This window comes from Dicentrarchus labrax, unplaced genomic scaffold (genome assembly GCF_905237075.1).
Source record: "Dicentrarchus labrax unplaced genomic scaffold, dlabrax2021, whole genome shotgun sequence".
Lineage (NCBI taxonomy): Eukaryota > Metazoa > Chordata > Actinopteri > Moronidae > Dicentrarchus > Dicentrarchus labrax.
The window spans coordinates 18,658,451-18,676,761 of NW_026136720.1; the positions used below are offsets into that span (position 1 = coordinate 18,658,451).

An 18,311-nucleotide genomic window follows, 5' to 3' on the forward strand; every position below is an offset into this window, starting at 1 on the left:
GGTTTACGTTGCTGTCAGAGATCTTGTTTCAACATCTTCGCCTTAATCAATCTCTAACATAAGGGAAGTCTTGATAAATGGCTTCTTTTCCCCCATCTTGTGTTCTCCAGTCGGTGTATTGTGCGAAGGAGAGGTTACCATGGCAGCCATGGTTTGAACAGGACCTTTGGTCTTGATCGTCTCCATCATTAATCATTCTCTCAAACTATTTTCTTCTCTGTCAGTCTTGTGCTCCCAGCCAATCATTTTCCTCCTCTCTTTAATAATAAACACCTTCCTCTCCTTGTCTGTTTCCATTATATCACTGATTCTCTGTGTCTTTCCATTCACCTCTTGCCATCTGTTCTTGTAGTTTTCAGCCAAGACTCTACAGGTTTTCACTCCATCGTTACAGCACCTCACTGATTAGCACACATTCAAACAGAGAGGCTAAGAGACTAATCAGTGAAATCAGCTGCTGTAGTGATTGGCTGAAGCCTGCAGAATCGTGGCCTGGTATGGCATCTGATTAAAGGATCAGTTCACCCAAATAACCCAAAAATCTAGTGGAGTCTGGCCATGCAGTATTGGATAGATTTTGATATATTTAAATGGATTTTTGTTTGCACATATTTCAATAGCAACATCTTTCTTTTAAAAACTATGTCCTGTTTACTCTGGAGTAGGAGTTGCCGGATCGATATCCAAAGTATAGACTACCGATACTAAGTCATGTTTTGAGTATTGATACTAGCTTTAATAGCTCTTATGTTAGATCATGTTCATGTGAACAGTAATCACCTTGTTAGTTCAGAGAAATCACAAAATGAACATTTTCTATTTATACACCTATATATTATTGACACAAAAATACAAAGAAATGCCTTATGTTTGTATGTTTTGTTCATTACTCAGTGATGAACATGTAGTCAGTATCCTATTAATGATGCACTCACCTCATAAAATATGACAATACATTAGCTGCTTTTAATAATAAAAAGTGTTGATGTCAATATATGTAATTTTGGCCCTGCTATGTTAATGAACATTTGTGGTAACTCCCACCCCTACTCTGGACCATCTACACACTTCCTATTGGACAGTTTTCACTGGAGCTACTTTTTTTGTTTTACAACAGACAATGCGATTTTCAATGCTGTGAGCATCGTAAATTTAACTTTGTTCAACTCTACTCCAGGCAGAAATCTCAGAGATTGATATCTTAGGCTACTAGTCAAACTAAAACTATCTGCATGGCTAGATATCACTAGAAACTAAATAAGGCTAGTTTTATTCTATATTTATTTCAACAAATCCCATGAAAAGACAAAAGCAACAATGCATTAGTCTGTTTCTCAGTATTACAACTCTACAAAATGGGACACAAATACATATTTATTTTAATCAAACAGGAGTAAAAAGTTAATTTGTTGGGGACTATTTTCAGCTGCGTATTATTACACATTTGGTAAACTATGATATTTACAGCAGCAGAGAGTGTATGTGGAATTTATTCATAATAAATCTCACTCTCCATGCTTACCATAATGAATCACATGTCAGCCAGTGTAACTGGCTTACTGGTGTGTTTTTGGACAACAGTTGACCTCCATAGCAAAAAGAAATATCCGATCCATTCCTCATTGGTTTTGATCTTTTCTCTGGGTTTGTTGATATCAAGAAAGTAATTTGGTTGAACTAACCCTTTATATGTTGGCACTCTTTTCTCCTGAAATCCTCCTGTGCTGTCATTGACTCTGCACCCTGTTGCCCCCTGCAGGTGAGCTGCGGCACATCACCAAGCTGAAGCCGTGGTCCTTGTTTGACGTGCTGGTGGAGAAGTACGGCTGGGCGCATGAAGACGCCGGCCACTTCACCCACTTCCTCCTGCCCATGCTGGAGATGGTGCCCGAGAAGAGGGCCTCGGCCGGCGAATGCCTCAACCACCCCTGGATCAACTCGTAGCCACAATCTCTGATCAAACGCCCTCCTCCCCTTGTCCCCCAACATTTAGCTAAAACATCACCCCCTGGTGGCAGCCTGTGGAACAACAGCACGCAGAGAAGCTGGAGACAGACCGATTTGAAGTAAACTTATTCTTTCCTGCCCTATCCTACACATCCGTTACATACTTATCTGAGTAGGCTTAAGTTCCACACAAGCCTTTCATCTTTTCCCAAAAGGAATGTAAAGACAAGGTTATGGAGATAACATGACATAGTAGCTGTGTCTTCCAAAACATCTCCCAAAAAGAATCAGATAATTTGAAGATGGATGCTGCTCGCACCGTAAAAGGGAGATGTCAGGCTCGGTCTGAAAGAGATGTGCTTTCTTCTTCTCGTCTGCTGTCAAGATGTCAGCCGGTCTCTTCCATCTAATCTCTTCCTAATTCTCAGTTTTAATTTGTTTGGATCCAGTCGTGGGCCACTGACAGCTGCTGATCTCTACAGTGATGTGAAAGAAAAGTCGACGAGAAGCCCCATCGCAGTGCCGACAGCCCAGAGCTCCATCTGCCATGACCTTTACATAGCCAGGGCCTCAAAGACAGACAAGTGTGTGTGTGTGTGTGTGTGTGTGTGTGTGTTCTTGTGGGTGAGAATGAGCACATGTGCCTGTGCTTAAGATCCGCCTACATAGACCCTTCTCCTCTCTTTCCAGCCCAGTTGCCCCACCTTCACCCTGCTATGGAAGGAACACCTACGTGGGGATAAAAGTTTACACCCTGATTTCTTCCACAAATCCAAGCCCAGAAAAAGCCCCCTTACCTGCCCCTCCTGTAACCCTTCCCCCTTCCCCTTGCTAAATGAGCTGCATGCTCCTGCTGGGGGCCACTTCAGAGAACTGGAGGGCAGCCAGTCCTCCAGGGGGCACCACACTGACAGTTGCCACTCTGACAGAGAGAGACAGAAAAAGTGCGGAATGAGCAAAAAAAAAACAAAAATACAATCAACTTAACACGGAGGACTGCTTGGTCTTTAAAGACTATTTTTAAAATGCATGGAGGGACTGATGGATCAGCATGAATGGATATGACAAATGGACGATGGAGGCGTTATTTTATTTGTGCATTTCGCTGGTTTCTTGTTCCCGTTTCATCATCTCTTGGACATTCTGTTAGAAAGATTATATTAGGATATTTTGGTGCCCCCCCTCTGAGGAAGGTAACTACATTACAACCCTTTCTTCTCCAGCTTTTGACATTCCTAAATCTGTGTCCATCCTTCCTGACTTTTATTCCCAAGAACAGTTTTGTTGAGTCCTGCTGTGGTACGTTTACCTGATCTGATTGGTACTATTCCCCCCTTTTTTTCCCCCTATAGAGGAACCCTTTGATCCCTGAGGTTCTCCAGAGCGGGGATGGTCACATGGAGGTTGCACTTGTCTTTGTAGATGTCCTTCAGGGATTTGAAACCTTTGTACATAGAACTGAGATCTTGCAAAGCAGATAAGCGACCGTGGACAAAGTTTCAACACACAAGCATCATTCCAAAAATCAGAGGTTGTTGTTGGCATAACTTGACTTCCTCTGATACAGTGGGGAAGTGGGCCTGCCATAGCTCTGGCCCTGGAGGAATGTTCAGACTGAACTGTGCCACCTAGTGGCTGAATGAGAGTACTGCATTGCCACACACTGCTGCTGCTCTCAGTGCCAACGCTCCGAGACGTTCCACTATATCTCTCCACTTAATCTCTATTTCTCTGTCACACAGACACACACAAACTTGCATCATCACAATTAGTCCAGTTGCCTATTTTTCGCAATAAATGAAAAAAGATGAGTATAAGTAAATGGTGAGATATTTTTAAAAACTATTTAATTCATTAAAAAAAAGAGAAAAAAAAAAGAAAACAACTTTTCTCTGGTTGTTGTGACCGTGACAGAATCTCGTCTTATACTGAGGTGATTGTGTTTGTCTATTAGAGATGTTTTTATTTCTTTTGTCATTATTATTATTAATTATTATTATTATTATTATTATTATTGAAAGATTTTTTTACAGTTGTCACCTCTCCCCTCCCTCCTTACTTGAACAGTGCTGCTCTGTCTGGGCTCTTGATGGTGATAAAAAAAAAAATCAACAGTTTTGCAATAAAGGGTATGTGATGAGTTTTTTGCACCAAAACCTCCTGATCTCACTCTTTCAGCCATGCTGACTGTTCTTCCTGATGACATTGACAGAACCGCGTCTCTTGTCTGTGTTTTTCATTGACAGATTTAATAAAATTGTAAATTAATGGATCCTGTGCCCTTGATGTAGTGAATTGTTTACTTTGAAGCTGCGTCAGTATACCTCACTTAAAAAGGGTCAGAAAACATCCAACTGGGCAGAAGAGGCAACAAAAAGGAAAAAAAGCATAGATTCTCTTTTTTATTGATATGCATAATTCATACAAGTGTTCCCATTGTTATAACGGAAAGTTAAAAGATCATTGTCAGTTGTGAGTACAATTAGCCAAAGGCTTCACATTGTCAATGCAGTCTATGAGAACAGTACATGTTATAGTACATTGGGATTCACACCAAAGCAAATATGCCCATTAGACAACATTACCTATGATGCAATAAAAGATGGAGTGATCAGACATCCTGAGATCAATATTAGTCATTAAAAAGTTAAAAATATGCTTTTAAGTTTCAACTAGGGATTTTCTTTTCTATCTTAGATCGCTACAAATGGACTCTGATTATCTGTGTGTCTGACTCCATTAGCACTCAATAAATAAGTGGTTTCATGTAAAACGCAGTTAATTAGGCTCAGTAAGAGGGGCCTTGAAGTGGATTTTCGGTGGGTGAAATTTTTATACTACAACCAGACAGCAGATGATACAATTCAAAGGTAGCGGTGATGAAAGTGGAAACACCACCAATGTAAAACTCAATGAGGTATTTATGGATTCAAACAGTGATGAGATCTTATGATCCTTGTGGAATATTGTACTGTAAGCTTGAAGACAACCCATCATCGCGGCATTAGGAGGACACAGTATACACGCATGCGATGTCTATAGAGGTAATATACACCGATCAGCCATAACATTATGACCACCTGGGGGAACACCCCACAGGAGCTGCAGCTTTTGGAGATGCTCTGACCCAGTCGTCTAGCCATCACAATTTGGCCCTTGTCAAAGCTGTTCAAATCCTCACGCATCAACTTGAGGACAAAATGTTCACTTGCTGCCTAATATATCCCCCCCCCTCATAATGTTATGGCTGATCGGTGTATGTACACTTACATGTGCCTGTCTGTGTGTAATGCATTGTGAGCCGTGTGTGTCAGTGTGTGTGTGTCAGAGCATCGAGGCACCGTTCTTTAGCAGTAGGGGTTTGACCGAATCCAGGATGTCCAGGTTTGGATCAAGTGACCTACCCAGACCCTCCAGCACCATGACCGCAAACACAATGGAGGCGAAGTTACTCTCCAGCTTCACCTAGAAAAACAAGCGGTAATAACATCAGTAAGCGATGGCATCACAGCGTTTCTTCTAACTGTTTAAGTTCAGTCTTTTGGTGGTTCAAACTGTTTAGTATAGAGCTAAGCCCAAACAAGCACAGTTTAGAAGGTTAATAGCTCAGCAACCTCATTTTGCACCAATTTATAACATTATAACTCTTATTACTGCTGCATACTGTTTTATCACCACTGAGCTGACAAATGTGCAAAAAAAAAAAACAACCTTGATTGTTCAGTACAGTCAGTTCAGCCTGATTGTACACTACATGTACTGAATACCTCTAATGGAAATGTGAAAGCTGACATAACAATATCCTATATATAACAGGTTCAAAGACCATTAAGTATACCTTTTTAAAAGATTCCATAAATGCCTACGGTCACGTAATTTTTCAATTACTCCTGTTTTTTTCTTTAAAAGCGTTAACCAGTGGCTTCAACAAAGCAGCAGCCTCGCAAGCTGGACCTACCTAACAGCAATGTGAAGAAGAGCACAGTCATTTTATCTAAAAACTAATTAAAACTCAGTAATGCGTAGTTAAGTTAACTACTCAGTACTAAGTTAAGTCACTGCAAGTTCAGTCTTTCACTTACTTTTTACCCCGGCAACAGCAGTGACTCTGTGGTGTCACCTGTTGTAATGTCACATAAAGCTTAAGCTATAAATAGTGGTGTTCTGAACCATATGAGTGTTTGTTCAACATAATGAATGTAACTTCCTGATACTCTACCTTGTGTTTGATGAGTAGACCAAAGACTCGAGAGAGCAAGTCGCCCACTTGGACCTATAAACACAACAAAAGGTCAACAAAACATCAAATATTATTTCCTAAAGTAACTGAGCACTTTGACCAGCCAATAAGACCTTTTAAATAATCAAATACCTCCCGGTGATGGAGGTTACTGTCAATATTACACAGTTTGGTTATTTTTTCTCTTTCAACCCACGTTCCTGTTAGCCTATATAAACTACTGTAGGTTAACATTTTCTGAATAGATAGTCCTTTGGTAAGTATTACAGTGAGGCAAATCTGTTTCATTTGCATGTAAGTTTTCATTAAACATAGGGAGAGTATATCAAATAATAATCACAGGAAAAAATTTATTTCTTTCCTCTACAGCTGAACATAGTAACATAATAATAATAATAATAATAATAATAACAATAATAAAATGTGGCCCTGCATCAGAAACACAGATTTAGGTTAGTACCTTTCCCAGAGAGATGGTGTTGCTGAGGGCATGGTCCACCAACAGGGCCATCTCCTTCTTAAACTGTGGCACGTCTTGGCACTCGTTGGCCCGAGCATGATGCAGGATCAACTCTGCCACTCGCTCACCCTGAAGAAAAGACATCAAAACCACAGCAACAGGTTTTACTTACAGATTACATCACTTTCTACTATCTAAGAAGCATTTTTAAGGAAAGGCTGATTGGATTTCCTGTGGAAAAGCTTTTAAATTTAGATTAAAACAATTTTTAAGATATGTCCTGCTACCTTCCTGCGACACGAAAAATGACGATATGAGAAACACATACAGACAATAACAGTTCATTTGTTGAAGCGACCCCGACCAATTCAACGTAAAAACACGTTTGCCAACTTTACGTATGAACCCTTTCCCTCGTTACCTGATGCAGCACCACGGCTGTGAAAACAGCCTTTAAGTTGGCCAGATCGAGTTCGCTGAGCTGAGCTACGATGCCGGCGTCCAGCAGTACCAGCTGGAGAGGACATGGGTTTGGTCTGACGCTGACCACCACTGTGTCCCACAAGTCAGTGAGGGTGGTCTTACCATGGGTCTCCCCTGGGATACCAGTACTGTCACTGGAACCAGGAAGAGGCCCCAAGCACTGGACCAGAATGTTCCCGGGATGGAGATCCCCGTGAACAAAGTTGTCCACAAACACCTGGAACACATGATAGAAATGAAGTGAAACAATCTTACAGATAAATATAGCAACAACAACACAGAACACACATAAACATGAGCAGAACCAGATGGTGAGACCTTCACTCAATTAATTAATCAGATGCCACTGATAACCAGCAGGTGGTCTATCTCACCATCTTCAACATGGTGTCTATTCCAATCTTGGCTATTCTCTGCTTCACCTCCTGAGGAATGTCGGCGCTCAGGTAGTTGGATATGGGCTCACTCTCCTGAAAAAAAAAAAAAGGTAACCTGAACAATGTTGGCTCATTTGAGAGGAATAAAAAAACAACAACATAATTGTAATCACAGAGAAGACACAAGAAGACAATACTTCCATACTGTCCATTTGATATTATGACATGTGTAACATGCTTGTTCTGTACATTTGGAGATCAGTTAATTATTCAACCACTGTTTTCCATAGATTTTAAAGCCTTGTGCACTCACTTCAAAAGTTTCCACTAAAATGTTCCTGGTGACAAACGGTCGTAACGGAGTTGGGAACTTGACATAATCCACATTGCGGAAATTATCCCGGAAACGCTCAATGTTCCTGGCCTCAAACCGGAGGTCAATCTGAAATAAGAGTTCAGTCACATCACTGAAATGATTAGAGTCCTCCTCCAGCTTCTTTAGGCAACTTACCTATTTTACTTTTTAATTTCAGAGGAACGTAACTTAACCAATAAGGTGAGTACAAAGTCAAACAATAAACATCCAGTATTAAAATCAGTGCTCTGAATATTGCTACCTGTTTGGTCATTAGCTTCTCAAACTCCTCCACTATCTCAGACAGACTGAGCCACTTGAGTCCAGGCAAGCAGTGCAGGAGCCAACAGCCTGCTTTCATCAGCAGTAGGTCCATTTCCACCTGCATCCTGACACCTGGATGGAGCACCTGTCATATGCCAGAAACAATTTACAAACATCTGCTGACACGGGCTAAAAAGAAATGCCCAACAGAAAGCACTGACAAACAACAGCTGAAGGCATGATTCAGTATTTTTCAGGGGGGTTTATGTTATCAACTCGGCCTCAACATGAACATACTCCAGTGAGAATACACTCCCACCTTGATAGCCACAGGTATCAGATGCTCCTTCTCTGCACTGCTCTCCTCCTGCTGCCCCTCTGGGTGACTTCTCTCCTCGAAGCCCTCCTCCTCCTCCCTTCTCCCCCTCCAGAGCTGCCACAGGGAGCTGGCCACTCCTCTCAGACCGGGGATCTCCCAGGCTTCCAGCAAGTCTTCTTTCTCCATCTCCTCCACCAGCGACTGGAAGGCCGGGTCCTCTACGTGATCCGCCTTCGCCCAGCCTTTGTACACCTGGGCCACGCATCCCGAACCCACTGGCTCTTTGCTCTCAAACTCTAAAATCCTCCTCCAACCCTCCCCGAAAGCCCTCCGGAGACACTGCTTGGTGTGGGCCCAGGAGTGAGGGCGCACCTTTACGTGAAGCCTGGAGAAGCGTTCACAGAACTCCTGAGGGAAGATGTCCCGCCTGGTGCTGGCCCACTGCCCCAGCTTGATGAAAGTGGGACCAGATGTTTCAGTCACCCACAGCAGAGCGTCCACCCAGAGAGAGGCCCAGCGAGTGGACACCAGAGCCAAGGGGGACAGGAGGAGAAGGGGGCCAAATTTGAGGAGCAGCACCAACGCACGAAGGCTGAGGCGGAGGACAAATACAACTTTGTGCACTTGGACTTTGGCTAGAGACTTTTTGTCAGCAGTTGGCGATGCAAGAACTGCTTCCTGGCATCTGGCTACACAGGATGATACATTGCCTGCACCCCAACAGAGCAATGTAACCTTGGGTATCTGGGTTAAAATCTGGCCTCTTTTAAAAAAGCATGTCCTGGACTTTTGGAGGAGTCTGGTTCTGGTAAAGGAGCCTGCCTTCTGGAAAGTGTACCTCAGGTTGAGGAGGACGGCTCTTGCTCCAAAGGCCATCATAGTCACCAGGTCAAATGGCTGTTAGCTCACATGTCCTTCAGCAAAATCACCAGTAAAGGATGACTCCGAACTCACACAAACCAGTGATCTACACGGAAACATCCACGGCTTTATGGCGGGGGGGTCCACCTTAAAAGAAAGAAGCAACCTGGATTAATGCCACTGGCTACAAGAATATTTTAACCAGTTCACTACAAATTCGTGGCTTTCCTTTTCGGGTGACATTAGTTTCCTGTAAACGCGAGGAAACGGGGTTGTCGACGGAGACATTTGATGGTTACTGTAGGAGCTAACAGTTCATCAATATCATCCGTTTCCACTGGAAACAGAACAGCCATGAAAACATTCGAACGACGGCCGCTTCACATCCGGGTATGACGTAGCTCCGACGAGATCACGTGGTTTCGTCTTAAAGGCGCGAGGTCATAATGTCTTTTACCTTTTATGGGACTTTGACAATTATACCGTTTTTACCATTATACTACTAACGTAGAAATATACAAATAAATAAATGTAGAAATATATTAATAAATACATACAACAATACAAAAATAGCCTTTTTATGACCAAAATGTATTTTTGTTATGATTTTATTTATGCATTTAATTATTTATTCCTACAGGTATTTATGCTTGTGACATTTTCCCCCTTCATAAATATAGTATTCAGTTTAATTTTTTCGAATAAGTGCACAGTGCAGAGACTGCCCCACAGATGGAGACATATCACACATTTTTTCTGGGTTTCCATTCCGTTTGTCTTCCCTCCTCTCCTTCTTTCTCCCTCTACCAGAAGGAAGCAAGGGAATGAATGGAGGAAAGAAGATTGCAAAAGTGAGAATAACAATTGAGACAGTTGTTGTCTTAAGACCTTTTTCACAGCAGACATTTTGACTTATCATAGCAGAGGTGGAACCTCTAACATTAACAATGGCTCTGTTCCATTATGTGCCCGAGGAAGCCTCTACAGTGAGCCACCTGGACCTGGCTCATTTAAATGTTATACAGCCTTCATTAAGGTCATTAAAAGCTTTTAACGAACAATGGAACAGCTCTAGCTAGGACTTCAACTAATGAATGTTTTCATTATTGATTTATTTACAATTATGTCCTTGATTAATTGATTAATTGGTTTGTCAGTATAAAATGTCATAACATGAAATTATGACATAAAATGACAATCCCATTTTTTAATTGCTGGTTTTATCTGAGCAACTGTACAGAAACTAAGTTTAGGACACAAAAAAGTTGCATGTCCTCCCATTTAAGAAATGTTTTCCTTTTTTCTTGAATATTGTCGTAAACTAATCTATGAAAATAGTTGGCAGTTATTTTTTCTGTCTATTGACTGATTGATTGTTTGACTACATGTTTCAGCTCTAACACGTACAACAAAATGGAAACACCAAAGACATATGGGGCCTCAGGACATAAAATGGCAGGACTTATTATATAAGTTGGAAAAAATGAATCCAACAACAACATTTTCTAGCCGGCTGTTGATCAATTGTTGAAAGGAACGTTGTTGGGCGAGCATGTGGTCTGGACATTAATGGAAGTGGTATTGAAAAGTCCTTCCTGATAGGATACTCTGTGTTTTCCTGAACTAAGTTCCTATGAGATGACTTAAGAGCTGCTTTATTATTTTTCTGCATTGGTATGGTGGGCAAATCTGTGTCTGGGTCATAAAGGAAAGGAGGAAGCAGGGAACAAAACACACCCTGGGTTTGATTTCATTGTCACTGCCTCTGGAGGCCTTGCAATCAGCCTACTATGCACCACCAAGGACTGAGAACTTATCCCAGTCATGTTCCCAGTCACGGTGTGAGTCCCTTGGACAGTGGGCTCGGTACGCTCCCAGGATCCCAGCTGTAGGCCTGATAGAGGACTCAGCAACACAATAAGGTGAGATAAACGCCAAACAGATGTTACTAGCCCCCACCTCCCACCCTGTTCCCCCCACAGCTATTGATGGACAAGCCAGGCTTTTTAGATCTCTCTTGCATTTCAAAGGCGAGGTCAGGGATTGGGCTCAGAGGTCAGTGGGATAGTTGCTCTGCTGAGGTGATGCTGTTAGACACTTTATGAAGGCTGCTCAGTGAAATGACTGTAGGAATGCAGCTGAGGCCCCTTTACAGGCATTTGCATAGAGATGCTAAGCTTTACATTAAATCTAAAGGCTACATTTTTTTTTGTGTATTTACCATTTTTATGCATGTATGTCTATATTCTTCTGCTTGTGTTTCCATTTGTGTATCTTTTAGTTGTGGAAAGTACAGTACATTTACAAATGTATACATGTACCTGCAGTTATGAATAGGCCTACTTGTACATTTGAGTATTTCCATTTGATGATGTAATCCACTAAAGTTCAAAGGGATTTATTTTGTTCCACTGAATTTATTTGACAGCTGTAGTTACTTTGCAAATTACAATTTAACATACAAAAATAGGATCAGTTTATAGAATATGATGCATTGTTGTAGATTAAACTACCAGTGTATAAAATATTTACAAGAACATAAAAGCTACACTACCACATTAAAATGCTGCTGGTGTGTTACTGCATCCGTAATAATGACCCTGCACTATTTTGTAACAACAATATGACTGTAAAATTGTGCATAATAATTATTTGTATTATTATTTTTTTCCACACTGGTTTACAGCATCAAGTATCATAAACAAATTCACAGTCTAATGAATCAAACCCAATGGAAGTTTCCTGGAACAAACACTTGTAAAGCTATTATAAACCTCTTTAGTATGGCTTCACAAACTACCACAGAGTTGAATCAACCTTTCTCAAACTGAATATAATTGCTTTTGCTAAAGTACAGTAGAAGTAATTGCATGGCTATTGTATTGAATTGCATTAGATAGTCATCCATCCCCATTAGCAACCAACATTGATTAGTTTCTTGATTAATCCTTTAATTTACAAAATGTCAGAAAATCTTAAAAATATTTGTCACTATTTTCTGAAGTGACATCTTCAGATTGCTTGTTTTGTACAACCGCCAGTCCTAAATCTAACGATATCCAGTTTACAATCACAAAATACAAAAAAGAAGCAAATCCTATCAAATTACTAATTGTAAATAGGAGATATTAATACTAATACTAATTACCTAAACAATTAAACAATTATTGAAATAGTTTCTGATTAATATTCTCTTGATCAACTAATTGATTAATGAATAAATATTCATAACAAATAAATGTTTCCATCTCGAATCTCAATTTTCGGTAAAGATTGTATTTATTAAGTAAAATATTTAAATCTAAGATGTCATAAGCTGCACACAGCACACAGCACTGGTGCTTCCACACAACACCACTTACAGTTGTTGTTGTTGCTGTTGGCTGGCACATGAAACCAGTAAACAAAATCTTGCAGATAAAATAGATGAACATGTTGTCCCCTCATTCAGAGAGGAAGAGAGACCCTTGGGCTTCTTTAATTGGCTCCCGGAGGAGGTTTTTATTTATGTGTTCAGTTGTGCCCCTTCCTGCTCCATTCCTCCTTTCTTCTACCTCTTCTTCTTCTTCTTCTTTTATTTTATTTTTTTGGAGCAGGACACTCGGTTTCCCAGGCAACTAGGTCTCCAATCGGCCGGCCAGCTGCAGATTAGTTCAGCGATGGGGGGTTTAGGTGGGTGGGAGGGGGGGTTGTTGGTGATGATGGAAAATGGAGAGGGAGGAGAGAGAGAAAGGAGAAGGGGGGAGGAAGGGGGGAGAGAGAGAGAGAGAGAGAGAGAGAGAGAGAGAGAGAGAGAGAGGGGGGGGTGGCACGAGGGAAGGAGGGGTGGGAAAAGTTTGGAAAGAAGGGGGGAGAGAGAGCAAGAGAAGGAGCCAGCGTCATTGAGAGATAGGAGTCCGGGTGAGTTAGTGTGTGTTTGAGAGCTGAGAGTGGAGAAAGAGCTGTAAACATTTTAGCCCGGAGGCTGCACGGGAGGAGGAGGAGGAGGAAGAGGAGGAGGGATTTCCCCGACTTTGTGCCCTTTTCAAACTTTTTTGTGCGCTTGGAGCTGCACTCTGTGTCTTTCTCTCTGTGTGTGTGTTTGTGTGTGTATGTGGGAGGTACAGGCAGGGGCTATGCAAAGTGAGAGAAGTTGAAGGCAGGGGTAGGGGTGTACAAACCGTGGAGAGGGAGGAGAGAGAGAGAGAGAGAGAGAGAGAGAGAGAGAGGAGAAAAGGCAAACTACTCTTAAGGAAAGGAACCATGCAAGTGGATGCTGTCTTCTGCGGGGTCAGGTTACGCAAAATGAGAGACTACTCCAAGAGCACTTCATCAGGGCTCACCCAGCTCAGAGAGGTAATGTGCATAGTTGAAGTGTGTGTGTGTGTGTGTGTGTGTGAGAGAGAGAGAGAGTGACAGAGAGTGACAGTGTGTGTGTTTGCATGTTTGCATTACTCTTTTTTTTAAAAAAGTCCTTCAAAAACAAAGTCAGTGATGTAGTAAATATTGGAATTTCTTTTTATGCAGCACATTGAACACATGATGGTTGAGTTGATGTACTTTTTAATCGTGATAAATCGACTGAACTGAAGTGAGAATCAGACACATTGATTGTGGATCTGTCTTCATGCATATGCATACTCTACTTTCTGCAGTGTAATGTATGCTTGACCTTGAATGTGTCAGTATGCATGTGTGCGTCCATGTACAGCTCCACCTCTCTCTGCTCCTTTAAAGAAATATGGACGGTAAATGTTAGGATGTGGTTTTGCCTGTGTTTCATTGTGTGCTGCTTTTGCTCCAGCTTTAAGTACGCCAGAGTGTTGCTCAAGTGGCCGGTCTCAAACTGTCTGCACCAAGTCCATTACTGCTGGCCACAAGAGGCTCCTCTGTACCTCACTGCAGTATCTGAGCACACGTGAGCACACACACAGACATTCACTCAGTGGCTATCGGCTCTCATCTGCTTATTAAATGAAAATAAAGTGTAGATAGACGCTTTGGTGACCATTTGGATGACAGTCAGAGTGCACACTCAAACCAGCACATTCCAAACCGGCTTGTTGAGGGGGTCAGAGAAAAGAGGAGAGGATAAGTGAGATGAGCATTCTTCCCTGTGAACAAAGACTCCTCTTCATGCAAAGGTCCCAGGGCCTGTATTGTTTTGAGGAGGCAGGCAGGGGTGGAGACCTCCCCAGGGAGAACAGAGGAGTTCAGGTGGCTCCAAAAAGTCAGCATTTCAATGATGAAGAAATATGAATTTGTTTGCAGATTCATGACCAGGCATTATTGAAACCGTGCAATTGGGTTAGAAAGTTTTACATTGCAGCTGTAGTCATACACTGTTACAATGAGCAGGCTAGTGAAAATGTAGTTAGTTTCATAGTGTTTTCTCAATTCAACACCTTCTGCCTTGTGCCCTTGTAAATAAATAAACAGGAAGTGATGCATTTTGAAGCAGTAACAGCAGTTTCTTCATAATAGACAAAGCAGCAGTGACAGCCACAAACAGACACAGACATTTCTCTTAAAATGTAACTTACTGTAAGCAGTTAATGTTCCAGGAGAAATAGGAAGGATAATGATTCTTTACTGACTCCACTGTGGAACCAACACAATTTTGTTTATATTTCTCAGCAGATTGCACCATTAAGGCCTACCAAACATCTTGAATGCATTTCCTACCTCATAAACATTTGCAAAGTTGTTTTTTTTTTTATGTTTGGAACCATTGTGAAACTTGCAAGACCAATTCTTCTCTTAACTGCTGTGTCATAACCTTACTACCATAAATTGACAACATTTGGTATTGCAGGACACAGGGAGGGCATTTAATAGACATGTCTGGTTTTTCAGGTAACACATTTTATTTACCAATTGGGCAAATTAATGTAAAGGCCTGACTAGCAAGTAAGGTGAAGCTTTCCAGCTGAAGCATGCAACCAGAAGAAATATGTAACATGTTGTGCATTTGCATGGCGCATGCATATACAATATGTCCTGTATGTACAACTTGTGATGCAAACAATATAGGGACCTTTTCTCAAACTGTGGCTCTACAGTGGCACTAGTGGTCAAAAACTCCACAGGGCACCTTTAAGTTGTCATAGCTCAACCATATGACTTCATGTGAGAAAGCAAAGGCTGTCATACCACAGTGCAAGAGGAATGTCTGCTGTGTCCAATAAGCAGTGACCCTTAAGAGATGGTTATCAATCAGCCAACATAATCTTTCTCAGCAGCTTCCTCGGGCCATTTTAGTTCAGCCTGCTGGGCAATCATTAAACCCAAGAGCAAGATCCATAGAACAGGCAACACTGGAACATTTTTATTTTAATTCTTGATTACAATTGCAGCTGAAGTGTGGGACAACTTTCTGTACTGCCTCTTAAATTTGGTGTTATTTTCATATTGGCATAAATGAACAGCTTCAGCAGGTCAATAGGAGATTTACTGACCACAAATCAACATTCCTCTGCTCTCCTGTTTCTGTCTTCCTTAAGGTCGTATTTACTTAACTGGGTATGGTTGAGAGTTTATTGAATTGAGACTGGCTGACTCTCTAGCACTGTGAAGAGAAGGTTTATAGAGTGGGAGATAAAGAGACAGGGATAGTCTGTCTGCTAGTCAGCAAGGTTGTAATAAGTGGGCTACAATCTTGTAAAGGGGCTCTGCTGTGGAGCCATTGTGTGTGTGTATGTATTTGCTACTATTACACACAGTGGTCTGTCAGATTGGGTCAGTTGTTTACGTTCCGAGTCAGGGGCTAACTGTCTGCATTACTGCTGTGCAAGACAATGTGCACTGTGGTGGAAAACAGGGTATTTGTGACCTTGTTTCATCAATCAGAATATTCACACTCCCAGTGATTCATTTTACTCTCAGACACACACTCATTCGTTCTCTGGGCATTTTCTCTAATTGCACAATTTACTGTCTTATTTACTTTTTTTCTTTCGCAACAAAATCTCTCTTACAAAAACTGCAATCGCACTCAGTGCCTTTCTATCTTTCACTCATCATTTCTCACATACACACTGCCCTGACATATCAACACATGCAACACGTGAAGTCTTACATCTACCCAGTGGAGGTTAATAGAATTTTTTATTAGTATGCATGCTTTGTAAGGAAAAAAAAAAGAAAACCCTTGAAAACTCAAACACCAGATGTTTAGTATCGTGACAAGTCTGTCATCTCTCACAATTGAATCGGCTTTTTACATTTTTCTTGGAAGCCCGCTGAAGTGGAGAAATCGGTCTTGATGATTGGTATGAGTCACTAGAGTGCAAATTAATCCAGGAAAACAGTGTTTAGCTTCACATTGACGCTATGGGCTCAATTTACAAGAAAGTTAACTATTAGATGCCCGTTTTTGCAGATGTGTTTGCGTTTGCTTTTTACAAACATGTACAATAGGCATGCTTGTATGTTAATAGATATATTTATGTATATGGCTGTTTATACAGAAGTCTGCATACATATTACTGTTGTATTTTTCATGGTTTAACTTCAGTTGATCACAATTTCCTCCGTGGATTGAAAATTAATTATATGTGCATTCTTGCATGGTGTGTGTGTGCGTGTGTGTGTGTGTGTGTGTGTTAGAGTGACATCTGTCCTCTCTATTCTTTTCTGCTCAGAAAAGTGACAGCAGGGCTCTAAGAGGTTATAGCCCGTCCAGTCCACCCCCTCCTCTTACAGGAACTGGCTTTTGACAGGCACTCTGCAGGGCGGCCTGCAACTTAAAGACCCCACCGGGCCAATCTCCTGCCGTACCCGAGCTGCTGTTGTTGCCACGGTGACAGGCTCAGAAAGAATGCGTCCCGTGGGGATGGTGAAAGAATTCCTCTTGTTACAAAGATATGGTAGGGGGGTATTGTCTGTGATGTTGGTAGATGGCCATGGGTTTTAGTCATGATCAAAAACATCCACCCCCCATCCCCACCCCACGCACACATGCATAGATGCATGGATAATGCATACCATCTTAGACACCCGTAACCTTGCCCTTGTAAGAGTCAAACCAACACACATACATACACGCATGCATGGATAATGCATACCATCACATGGGATACTGGAGGCATTTATGCAGTTGGCAGCTGGCCATGGTTTTTTCATTAGATTCACCCTTAACCCTAACACACATACACACACTTGTTCTCTCACAGCCTTGCAAGCTGTTGTGCTGACTGGCAGTTTCACTCAGCTAAGTGTCTTGAGTTGTATTGAGTGTCCCGAGTTGGACCATAGCTTGAGAGAAAATTGTTGCTGCGACTCTAATTGGGACATTTAACAGGACATGGCAGACTGAATCCCTGTCCTGCTGCGTTGTTTACACAGATTACAGTACATAATGTGAATCTTTATCAGTCTGGAGGGGGGGGGGGGCGAAGACAGAGGCAGCTACAGTCTGATGGCAGGGTGTGAGCTGTGGGCTGGGAGAATCACCGCAGCAAACCAATGCTGATGACATGCTGATGAAGACTGTCCAAAAGGCCAGTGTTTCCAGCTTGGTTTGGTTTTGCAGCTTGTGCCCACTGGCAACATGTGGCGGTGGCATAGACCCGAACACGCACACTCCAGAACACACACAAACACATGCAGGAAAACAGGCACAGACAGACTCAAACACAGACATGGAAATATAGACCAGAACACGCACAGACACATGGATACAAACACATGCCCACACATAAACATCCACTGACATACTGTACTTGCACGTGAACATGCATTTGCTATTTTGCTTTAACATCCGCAGCTTGGAAAAAGAACTTGTATGTGGGGAAGGCTGCCGTCTGGAAAGGAATGTCCATATGGGTTCAAAGTGTGACTCTAATGTGGCTGTACAGCTCGTTGATTTAGGCTCAGGTTGCTATGTTATAATGAGCATTCCAAGCAAAATGGGAAAAGGTTACCGCATGCTATGTTAGTTTGGTTATGTGCAGAGTGTGTGTGTAATATTTGAGATGGAAAAACTATAAGATCAGTGACCTTCAAATCATTTAAGGAGTTCTGGT

General features: G+C 41.8%; 3 protein-coding genes across 5 annotated transcripts in view; 2 read left to right on the top strand and 1 right to left on the bottom strand.

Moving 5' to 3' along the window:
* srpk2 (SRSF protein kinase 2) overlaps positions 1–4,219 on the top strand; it is a 66,150-nt gene extending 61,931 nt beyond the window's left edge. Inside the window, exon 17 of the mRNA XM_051381419.1 lies at positions 1,760–4,219. Coding sequence (XP_051237379.1) covers positions 1,760–1,944 — 185 coding nt within the window. The 3' untranslated portion in view covers positions 1,945–4,219. The remainder of the gene's footprint in view (positions 1–1,759) is intronic.
* A 117-nt stretch (positions 4,220–4,336) lies between these two features.
* On the bottom strand, positions 4,337–9,691 carry adck2 (aarF domain containing kinase 2). 2 transcript variants are annotated; one of them, XM_051381417.1, is made up of 8 exons: positions 8,446–9,691; positions 8,125–8,271; positions 7,821–7,949; positions 7,505–7,600; positions 7,069–7,347; positions 6,648–6,776; positions 6,167–6,220; positions 4,337–5,412 (listed from the first exon to the last, which is right to left on the bottom strand). In XM_051381417.1, the coding sequence occupies exons 1-8, from the start codon at positions 9,322–9,324 to the stop codon at positions 5,272–5,274; spliced, it is 1,854 nt and encodes a 617-aa protein (XP_051237377.1). In that variant the 5' UTR covers positions 9,325–9,691; the 3' UTR covers positions 4,337–5,271. The 2 variants fall into 2 exon arrangements, with proteins under 2 accessions (XP_051237377.1, XP_051237378.1); XM_051381418.1 differs by lacking the exon at positions 4,337–5,412 and adding an exon at positions 5,430–6,067.
* A 3,486-nt stretch (positions 9,692–13,177) lies between these two features.
* si:dkey-82f1.1 (DENN domain-containing protein 2A) overlaps positions 13,178–18,311 on the top strand; it is a 33,121-nt gene continuing 27,987 nt past the window's right edge. Inside the window, exon 1 of one of the 2 annotated variants that reach the window (XM_051381519.1) lies at positions 13,178–13,641. The gene's annotated coding sequence lies outside the window, so the exon portion shown is untranslated. The remainder of the gene's footprint in view (positions 13,642–18,311) is intronic. The other variant, XM_051381521.1, reaches the window with a different exon arrangement.

Excerpts from the sequence above, each read along its gene's own strand:
- adck2 (XM_051381417.1), bottom strand. The coding sequence starts at position 9,324 with ATGATGGCCTTTGGAGCAAGAGCCGTCCTCCTCAACCTGAGGTACACT. Across the intron at positions 8,272-8,445 it reads TGATACCTGTGGCTATCAAG|GTGCTCCATCCAGGTGTCAG; the intron begins GTGGGAGTGTAT and ends GGCATATGACAG. Across the intron at positions 7,601-7,820 it reads TTTTAGTGGAAACTTTTGAA|GAGAGTGAGCCCATATCCAA; the intron begins GTGAGTGCACAA and ends TTTTTTTTTCAG.